We start from the raw sequence: 11,363 nt of genomic DNA on the forward strand, positions 1-11,363 counted from the left end.
CCTAGCAACTTAACCGTATAATTTATCTATTATTATTTTCTATCGTCATGCCGAATACTTGTTATGGAAGAAATGCATGCAGCAATATTTCACATAAAGTGAATGTTTGTATCAACGAGGACTACTTTTCTCAAATTGTGTCAATGTCTTGTAAAATAAAACTTCACAATTGGACAGTACACACAATTAAATAGGAGTTTTTTTTTTTTTTTTTTAAGCAAACGATATTATTTATACTAAGGGAAGGTGGTGAGTTTAATCTTAAATGGGTTAGCAATAATGTGATTCAAATTCGTCTTCGACGAGAATCAAATCTAAAACCTCTCACTTCCAAGTGAAGAGGAATACCACTAGATTGTATTATTAAGTGACGATTAAAGATGAGTTAAGAGAATGCCTTTTGCAATAAGTGATATCATAACTTGATGTAGATTTTAATTTAGTTTATATGAATTATTGTTGACCCTAAAAACTACCAAGTCTCCTTGGCGCGCAGGCCGAGTAATCTATGAGCTAACTACGTTCGTCGTCTTCGGATTCGGCCACCGTGATGGTATTCATTAGAGTAAACTCACGTCGAATTGACACCAAAGTGTAAGGGCACAAATACTCAAAGCAGATATAAGTCTTAATAGTAAACGTGGTTCGGCCGTCGAGATGTCGAACTCTAAATCCCATTTGAGAGTATCCGATCATAAAATAACTTTGCGTGCTATGTGTCGAGCCCAATAAACTGTAACACCTCACCTCGCCGAGAAGGCTAATGGGATGACCTCGACCAACAAGGATTCAGAAATCCTTCTCGATCGAGACTTGGATAGATCACCAATCACCCTAGACGCAGGGCTGTCTATGCCGACTGAAGATGCTGTGAGATTGGCTGGTTCTACAGCGACAGTGCTATTTATGCCAACTGAAGATATCACCGGTTGCCTTCACAGTGCTGTTTAAGCCAACTGAAGATGTGTCAGCAAAAAAGAAAAGAAAAATCTCAAGGTTGTTGAGAGAATTTGCGTAGGGCAGTTATGTGTTGAATTGGAGAGAAGCTGTTTCGATGTCTTCTCTCCCTATTTATAGCAGCCAACTTGTATTGAATCCCATTCATTCTTAGATTAGAACTCCTTCTCATAATCCATCTTTATCTCGACCAATCCTATTCCTACTAGGACTTTGAACATAACTCATTATCAAACCGTGTTCAATCTCAGCATCTTGATCCCGTCGAGACTCCCTCTCATAACAGGATTCGTCCACATTCTTCTTTTCGATAGGATATAGCCCACTTCGACCGCTCGGCCCATGGGCTGAATATCTTCTAATGACACTTGTTTACAATCTTCTGGGCCGATGATGAATCTAACCTCGACCTATCCCACACTGAGCCGAAAAAGATCTAACTCGGCCCAAAACAGTATTTTTGGGCCCAAACATTACCCCCTCGCTTCTGAGGTCGTCGACCTATACTTTTTAGTTCGAGCCTCAACCTTGAAGAAGTGAAACCGACTCGTGGGAACTGACACCATGCACACTTATAAGGCTTGATCCCTCAATCTCGATTTCCAAACTGTCATGTCGCGTGTCAACCCTCTGGTTACCTTAGCAGCCTTTAATCATGATCCTCGAAACCATGCAACCACTGAAATGTCTCTCTTACATTAAAACCGCCGTAACACGCCATCGTGTGTCCTCAATCCTTGAAAACCTCGATCCTCTCGCCTTGATTTTCTGATCATGTACAATGATTAGTTTATCTCCTGCTTGATTTTACCCTTGATTTTGAAAATCAACCGTTTAGCCTTTCGTTCCCAAATGCTTATAAACACCTGGATCTGTTTCATTCATACCTTACACTTTCTCAAACCTTTGAAATTTTCTTTCCATTCTGTTTCCTTGTAAAACCTCCAAAAAACCAAGAATTCTGACACTTTCCTCTCAGCAATTTCTAACCTTTTCTCAATGGCCTCATTTGTCTCACAACTTTCTTCTGAGTGCAACAAGTGCAAAGATTTCATTGATCAACATGCTATTAAAACTCTGCGTTTCGAAGGCGAATCAAACACTACTCATCAAGTTCTGGGCCCATTCTTCAAGGATACAGTGCCGTCATCCATTACCAACCTATTCAAAAAATACTGTTTGGCAGGTTTACTGTAAAGATTCGATTGGTCGAAGTGGTGCCAAACAAAACCCCAAGGATCCTGGCCTTCACCTAATGCAAACTGGGTGGCATGGGTTGTTCAAATGGAAAGGTTCTTCGGCAAAGAGTGGAAAACTCTTGGTATTTATGACGCAATCAAGTTCTCGACTATGGAGATTACAATGGATAAAGAGCTCATCATAGCAGCTCTTAGCCTCTGGTGCTCGACCACCAACACCTTGGTCCTTCCATTTGGTCCTATGACTCCTACCATCCTCGACATCTCGGCTATCATTAGGACTTCTCCTTCCAGCATCCCAGTCGATGCTACCTTTATTGGATGCCTCTCTAACCTTGATCTCAAGGCGTTGTTCGACGATCGAGTCGTTGAGACGTTGAGCTAGGAAGGTCAAGAGCCTTCAAAAGTCGATGTTCAGAAATTACACAGGAATTTCCTGAACTACAACACCTTTATCCTCTATTTTGTTGGTCGAGGAAAGGCGAGCCTTCGGAAGGGGGAACACGAGGCCTTCCTGTTCTACTGGTATAACTAATTCATTTGTTGTACCAAGTTAAACAAATGCTTGGTCGAGAACATGCCGGTAGCGGAAGCCTTGGTTAGTGGCCATTTTGTAGCACTTAGCCCCGCCATCCTCGCCAACCTTCTTCGTTGCTTGGCCGAGATGACCCTCAACAAGACTGACCCATACCAGAATGGACCCCTGTGGGTGTTCCAACTCTGGCTGCAGGTTTATTTCTCCACGCTTCGGCCAGAAGTCTCCGACCTCTAGTTTACTGTAGCGCTCGGCCTTCAATTGGTCTCTCGACCAGTGCCTCTTCACTAAGCCGAAGAAGTCTCCGACCTCATTTCTAATGACGAATTTTTGATATGTTGTCGTCAAGAATATCCTTGCTCCACTAGGCTTCCCACATTAACTTGGAGTGATAGTGAGGATGCCGCTTTTCAACAAAACTGGGGGTTGTTCATGTTAACTCACGACCTTCCCCTTGGTTGTGATGCTCATCGGGCGAGTTGGGAAGTCTATCACCCCCACTTTGCTGCCCGGCAGCTCGGTTACCTCCAAGGTTGCCCATTGCCTTTACTCTCTTCTCGCTCCCTTCTGACTAGAGGGCACGTCTCTGATTCTTCAGAAATGGAGTGTAGAGACGCCGAGAAAGAATTTCAGGAACGATGTAGGAAATTTCATCTTCGACCAAATTCTCTTGAATCTCTCGGCACTGATATCTTCGACGACTGGTGGGAGGAATATACGCACGACTTTTTTGGCACTTCGATCGAGGAAGTAGTCAACAAAATTTTTGGTGACCGGCCCAAAAAACCCTCCGCCCCTCAATCTAAAGAGGCGCCCCAAGGTATACCCCTGTTTCTACCTATATTTTCTTTTAGACATTTGGGTAATTCTACTAACGGGACTTTGCTTTCTTAGGTGGTCGGGTACTAAAATAGACGGATGTGGTTGCCCCAATAGTGGTCAAGAAAAAATTGGCCCTTTCCTCCAAAACGACCACCATAAAAATCCTACCGAGCAAACGACTTCACCCGGTTACCGAGACAACAGGGGAAACTCCCTGTCCCCAGAAACGCATCAAGAAATTGGTGAAGAAGGGAGCTCGGGAGATTCATGTCATCTCCAGCCATACCACTGGGACAACCGTCCCGAGTGCCTATCATCCCGCTTCTGTTGTTCAAACTTCGACAGATAATCAGCCTTCTTCGGCCAACCTGGCAACCCAAGCTTAACTAACACCTGAGGTCCCCGGGGTAATGGTTGAGTCGGTTGCTGCACCCTCGGTTAACTTGCCTGCAACTCCAGGGTCAGCGGGAGTACCCATTCTGGGGGGAACGACTCATTCGATTGGAAAGGATCTCTCCAGCAATTTGAAGTATTCGACGGTCATCTTAGAAGAGGTATGATTACGCTGTCAAATGCCTTTGCTTATTAAGTATCAAACAATTATTAACACTTCTATTTTAGGATGATGGGAGTGACGAGACTCCGCTGGCGAGTTGTTCTCGGCCAATCCCAGCTTCTTCTGTTGATCCTCCCCTCGTGGTTGAGACGGCCAATCAAGATGATTCTCCAGCGGCCAATCGCGGAAAGAGGCCTATGGTCGAGCCTGAGGCGACGTTAGAAACTCCACTTCACCCTCAGGACCAAGACATCGGCATCCCTCCTCAAGAAGTGACCTCGACTTTTGTAAGGCTCGATTACTTTCTATTGTCAATTTGTTATAACATGTCTGAACCAAGAAAATATTAAATTTCAAGTGCCCACCCATTTTTTTCATCGAAAATTCTATGCGCCAAAGGGTGTTATCTATATTTCTTGGCCGCCTCAGTGGTCGTCGAACGTAGATAACCTCCATCGGCCGTATGAACTGAGAAGTAGTCCAAGATACTGGGCTTAGCCATTAAGTTCTTTAGGTTCAAGCAACGAACCCGAAGACATGGCCGAAGTCTCATCTCGGCAGGTTTAAAACAAAAACCTTCTTGCTATATTCTTTCGTGATTTCCTTGTGCTTAAAATGATTTTTGGGTGCAGCCTTCATGGGAAGTCGAGTTTAATGCTCTCTTGTCAAGCACTTTTGGAGCGGTTGGTCCTTTGGCCACTACGACTACTCATGCTGATTCAGCTACTCTGGTTCGGTTGCAAGAAGTTTTGTCTCTCTCAGCGTCATAAGTCCTTGAGCGCAAAAGTCTCAATTCGTTGGGTGCATGCCTAAACAACCTTGAAGCAGATGGTCAAATGAGCGCTGAAGCTATCGTTTAGGCGTCGTCCGTCTTGGAGCAAGTTCGGGAATCCTTTAATGTTTTCGAGAACACTCTTCGGGCTGATGATGACTTGAAAGCTGCCATGGCCGTCCAAGACACTCTTCGTCCAAAAATCGATGCTTTAAAGGTGAAAGGGGAAGCCTTGGCCAACCTCGACCGTCAAATGGTTGAACTGGCAAAACAAAGTTCTGCCATTGCTTCTGAGCTTGCGAAGGACTTTGAGTTGGGCAGCAAATCTTGTTTAATCGAATATGTGGCGAACGCGAAGCGAGTCGAGCAGCTGAAGATGGACAAGAAGAACCGGCAAGCCGAGGTCATAATGGGCAAGGTGAGGTGGTGGGAGCTGAAGGCCCTTCTTGGAACTCTTCTTCCTTCATCACCCTAGAATGATTTGACTGTAAACCGGCTTATTAATGAAATGAAATGAGCTTTTATTCGTGCATCTCCCATGTGACTGGGTAATATTTTTTAAGAACTTTCCATTAATTGGCAACCTGTGAATAATACCGGTTCGATCTCTAAGATGGTATGCCCCCTTGCCGAGGACTTTGTGGACGATAAACGGTCCTTCCCAATTTGACAACCATTTGCCGAACCTAGGGTCTTTAATTCCCATAGGTAGCACAGTTTGCCAAACTAATTCCCCCTCGCCGAACGTTTTTTGTTTAACCCTTTGATTATACGCTCGCTCGATAATTTTCTTTTGTGCCACTAGAAGGTTGTAAGCGTCAAGCCAATCTTCTTCCAAATCTTTTAACTCTTGTAACATGGCCTGGTTGTATTCGGCGTTGGACAAACTACTCTGTTCGATCACGCGTAAAGAATTTACACTTAGCTCGACCGATAACATCGCGTTATGTCCATAGGTTAACGCATATGAGGTGGTCCCCGTTTCCGACCGGGGTGAAGTCCGGTATGCCCACAAGGCTTCATTCAATTTTAAATGCCAAATGCCAAGTCTTTCTTTTATCATTTTTTCGAGAATGCCGATCAAAACCTTATTACTCGATTCGGCTTGTCCATTCGCTTGTGGATAGTATGGTGTGGACTGCTTAAGCCAAATTTTTAAGCTCGCCATATATTCTTTGAACCTTTCAGCTGTGAAGATTGTGCCATTATCAGTTACGATTGTTCTTGGTACGCCGAATCTGGTCACAATATGTTCCTCCACAAAATCGCAAACCTCCTTAGAGGTTAATTCGGTGTATGATTTTGCTTCGACCCATTTAGTGAAATAATCAGTTGCCACGAGTATCCATGCATGTTTCGCTACTCCAGAAGATGGCGTAATTTTATCGATCACGTCCATTGCCCATCCTTTGAACGGCCAAGGTTTGGTGACCGAATGAAGTAATTCGGCCGGGGCTCTTCGGATGGGTCCATGAATTTGACACTGGACGCATCCTCATACATACTCAATATAATCTTTCAATATGCTTGGCCAGAAGTAACCGTGCCAGCGAAGTAGCCAACGTATCTTGTGTCCTGATTGATGGGCTCCGTAAATTCCTTCATGTACCTCTGTGATTACTTGGGCAGCTTCTTGCGGGCCGAGGCATAACAGTAATAAACCGTCCTCGCCTTTTCTATACAACTCATTCTGGTACGAGATGTAGTTTATGGCATGGAACCTTGTCTTTCGGTCATGTTTGCCTTTGGGATTATCAAGGTATTGCATAATTGGCCTTCTCCAGTTGTTTGGTAGCGTCTCGACCGCGTAAACATCTACAGGATCCTCCCGTTCCAACAACGAAGGTAATGACATTACTTGTGTACGGATGACTTGGTCGCGTTGAATGACTTATTGATTAACCAAAGCCGGATATGATTGCCGTAAAACGGGTATCATTGGTCCACACTTACCCCCTAGGAGTTGTGCTCCGGAGGCTATCTGAGCGAGTTCGTCTACGACAGTGTTCCGACCATAGGAAATATGATTGAATGTGATACCGTCGAATGTCTCGGCTAAGTAACTGGCAACCATGTGATACGGCGCCAGAGTGCAACTCATGCACCAAAAAGTTCCATTGAGTTGGTTAATCACAAGCTCTGAATCGCTGAAAATGAGGACATGAGCAGCGTGCAATGAAGGAAATTTTGTGAAAAAACATGTTCATTTGAGCAACATCTATGACATGCAATTAACAATCATGCTTGTATGCACTCAAAAACAAAACATTACCCATGAAATTCAAAGCCTAGTAGAAGGGTGAACCAAGACTCAACTCAAGAACAAAGTGAGTTGACAAATCTTATACCTTTGTTGATTTCTCTTTGCATAAGCAAGGGCTAATCACCCAAGGAGAGGGCCTTCATTCCTTACTTCTTAGCTCTATGGATTTCTTGGATGAGGATGGTTGAAAGGATTATCCAAGTTCCCAAAGTTGAGAACCTCTAATTTTTCCACACCAAGGAGAGACTCGAAGAAGAGATGAGTGACCTTGGAGGAGGGAAGATTGCTAGCTAATCTCCTCCAAGGGGGCTGGCCTCCTAGAGAGAAAGGGAGAGACATTGTGTTATCATATTTTCTCCAAATGAAACCCTAATGAAGAAAATGCTATAAAGTCACATTTATACCTACCTTCATGGAGTGGCAAACTTGTAATAAGTCCAAAACTCACTCCTTTATCAACATGGCCGGCCATAGGGTTTTATTGGGCTGTTTGGGCCTTTGTGAATTATTAGTCATTAAGTTATCATACAACTTAAGTCAATGGGCTTGACGTTCGAAACCCATTGGGCCTTTAGGCCCAAAACTAACCCAAGGTCTTTAATGAACTTTATTTGTTTGATTAATTAACATATTAATTAATCCTTGCCATAAATAATTAAACCATTTAATTATCCTTATTCATCTCCGTTGTTTCTTCAATCTCTACCTTACACGGTGTACGATCCATTAGGTTCCCTTTAGCGAGGCAGTGGGCGATTAGAACTCTTTCAAATCAATTGTGAATTGAAACTTACTTTCAATTCTCCCTTTAGTGATTATATATGTTTAGGGCTTCCACAAACCATGAGTGACACCTAGCAGTATGTCATGGTTACCCAAGCTAATCAGAAGAGGTGGAGAACCTATTCAGTTTAGGATTACAATGCAATACGGTCTTTCTCTAATACAATACTCTTCACCACATTATTTGGTTTGATAGTTTATTCATGTCTACTATCCAATGTGATTCTCTTACTTATATGATTACCTTGAATGTGATTTGGAACGATTTCCTAAATCTCATTCATACTCTGGTCAGAGATTCTTAATCATATCATAGAGTATTCTCCCTCAAACGGTTTAAAGGTTAGAGATCCCTTGTTGCGCATTCACTTGCCTCCATGGCTAAGTGGTTTAACCCCAACTATGTTGTGGACACCCTCTAACGGAGTGACTTTGACATAATCAAAGATCAAGAACCTAACCACAAGACAACTATGATGGCTCAGGTCAAAAGACTACTTTGCATTATCCCAACGATGAGTTCTCATGTGACATGAGTATGAGAACTCCTTGTTGATTGTGTTCAGTGGACTCATTCTCTATTGAGCATCTACATGCTTGTCTTGGTGTCAGTCACACCAATGACTCAAGACCAGTCACTCTCCTTAAGAAAAGACATAACACGTACTGATCTTAACGGACTGTCAATGCCCAATTGGCAATCCTATGATCAGGAACGTTTAAGATATGTATACGAAAGAGAATGGCCTCATGAATCTAACTTCTTTAGATCGCATTCTCCTAATTACATATTCCTTGGACTTATCGTTTAAGCGTATAACATTTATATGAGATGACTTCAAACAATAATCTTTGCCCTTTATATTAAACTATATTAGTTTAACATGTGAAATGTTCGTAAAGTATCATCATATGATTGGTTTTAGGGCACATTTCCAACATGAAAATCATGAATTACGTTAAGGTCGATAACAAGGGCTTCGTATTCGGCTTGATTGTTGGTACAATCGAAATCCAACTTGAGGGAAAAAACCAACGGTGTTAGTGTGGAGACTGGAGTACGATCCCCACGCCAGTCGATGTCGACGTACTAGAACCATCGAAATACATCGTCCAATAATTGTCACGTGCTCCCACCATTCCAATTTCAACATCGTTGCCCCCGAACCCATATATCGAATGACATCTATCTGGGCGATGACCTGCGTAACGGATGGGAGCATATAGTGTCGGAGTTTAGAGGCACCGAAGAACAAAGCCAAGCAAAGCTTCTCGACGGGTGAATAATTGATCTCTGGAGTATTGAGGTTTCGGCTAACATAAAAATAGTTTGTTCTCGCCCAGTATCGGTTTCTTGCGCGAGGAGGCAACCGATGGATTCTTCAGCTGCGAAAATGTAAAGCTTAAGGGGTTTATCACGTTGAGGCAGTACGAGGACAGGTGGAGTTGTAAGAGTAACCTTAATTTGTGTGAAAATCACTCGATGTTCTTCACGCCACTCAAACTTATCTGAGTCATTAAGTTTCAACAGTGTAGAATGCCGTCATTTGCCAGCGAAATTAGCTATGAATCGGTGAAGAAAATTTATTTTCCCGAGCAAGGACTGGAGTTGTTTTTTGGTCGTCGGTGGTGGGGCGTCAATAATCGCACGAGCTTTGTTCATGTCGACCTCGATGCCTCGATGGTGGACAAGAAAACCTAAGAAATTACTGGCTGACACACCAAAGGTGCATTTGGCCTGGTTTATCTTAAGGTTATGTCGACGCATGCGAAAGAAAGCTTGCTAAAGATTATCAATATGCGTACGGTGACTTTTCGATTTGACCACGACGTCATCAATGTACACTTCTATGGTAGTGCCGATCAGGTCATGAAAAATGGTATTCATCGCGCGTTGATATGTGGCACCAGCGTTTTTGAGACCGAATGGCATGACTACCCACTCGTAGGTTCTAAGTGCCCCCGGGCATCGGAAAGCAGTTTTATGAACATCGACTTCGGCAATAAATTTCTGGTTATAACCGGCATGTCTATCCATGAATGACAGCATGTCATGATTAGCCGCAGCGTCGATTAGCAAATCTGAAATTGGCATGGGATATGCATCTTTGGGTGTTGCCAGATTCAAATTTTGAAAATCAATGCAAATACGTAGGGCCTCATTTTTCTTTAGCACTGGTACGATATTCGCCAACCATTCAACGTATCGAGCAGTTCAGATAAACCCGGCATTTAACAGTGGAACAATTTCATCTTTTATATCGAGCTGTACTTTGGTCAAGAATCATCGAGGAGGTTGTCGGAAAGGATTGCAACCAGGTTTGATACGTAATTCATGTTCAACAAGGGTCCGATTGAGACCCGGCATCTCATGATAACTCCAAGCAAAACAATCTTTAAACCGTGAAGTAATTTATGGAGTTCAGCTTTCATGGCATGGGGTAATAATGCACTAATAAATAATGGCCGAAGATCATCGGCCGTTCCAACATTTATTTCCTCTAGAGGATCCTTAACTTGAGGTCGGCTATTGTCGAGCTCGGTCGGTGCGGCTTGAACTTTATCCAACGATAGTACCGGGCCATTATCCTCTTCGACCAAAAATTCGATTAAGTGGATGCCCGAATGTGGGTGTTTGGAAATTGCATACCAATGGGCCAGCAGGCGTTCCATCGTGGATGAAACCGCGGCCCGACGCTTCTCGCTTTTGATGTCAATCATCAGTGGTGGGGAGTAAATTGGCCAAACTGAGTCTTACCGAATCCTGGTGGACAGCCTCGACGCCTACCTCTATGGCCTTCTGGACTGAGATCCGGGTCGGCCGTCCATCTTCATTAAAACCCTGTAGGGTAATATAGCCAACGTGATCATCATAATAGTGGGCCTGAATCATGTTGGTTTCAAACGGCTGAGTATCGGCCGGGTGAGCCACAACTGATTTACCATCCAAAAAAATGAGAACTTGATATAAAGAAGAAGGAATGCAATTCGTTTGATGAATCTAATCCCTACCAAGCAGGGCATTATATTCGGTCTTGGAGTCGACGATAAAAAATACGGTTATGTGATTGCGACCTGCAATGTTGACCTCTAGAGGGAGTACTCCTTTGGTCTGAGACTTGTCATCGATAAAGCTACTCATGGTTATTCCTGAAAGAATGAGTTCGTCGTTGGATCGTCGTAATGCTTTCATGACCGATACAGGCATGATATTGACCGTTGCTTCACAATCAACGAAAATCTTGGAGATTGGGTAGCCTTCAATATGGGCCATGACATACAACGGTTTTAAAATGCTGAAGATTAGTCGAGGAAGAACGGGGAAACAAGATGTTCAAGGCTGTTTTAAGTTTATCGTCACCGTTTGGTGACTTGTCTTCAGTAGTAGTGAGGAAATCAACTTGTGTTGCTTCTTCGGCGACCACATCACCGTCCAAGGAACTTGGTTGGTGTGTAGTCAGCTAAAATTCGGCAGG

The 11,363-nt window shown here is 43.4% G+C and overlaps 1 protein-coding gene across 1 annotated transcript; it reads left to right on the plus strand.

The window, feature by feature from the left end:
• Positions 1 to 3,717: 3,717 nt before the first annotated feature.
• LOC139192580 (uncharacterized) lies at positions 3,718 to 5,373 on the plus strand. The gene is made up of 3 exons (XM_070814824.1): positions 3,718 to 4,067; positions 4,135 to 4,356; positions 4,702 to 5,373. Exons 1-3 carry the CDS (start codon positions 3,924 to 3,926, stop codon positions 4,837 to 4,839), a joined length of 504 nt encoding a protein of 167 aa, XP_070670925.1. The 5' UTR covers positions 3,718 to 3,923; the 3' UTR covers positions 4,840 to 5,373.
• The last annotated feature ends 5,990 nt before the right edge of the window (positions 5,374 to 11,363 follow it).

The sequence above is a fragment of the Malus domestica genome, chromosome 15 (genome assembly GCF_042453785.1).
Source record: "Malus domestica chromosome 15, GDT2T_hap1".
Lineage (NCBI taxonomy): Eukaryota > Viridiplantae > Streptophyta > Magnoliopsida > Rosales > Rosaceae > Malus > Malus domestica.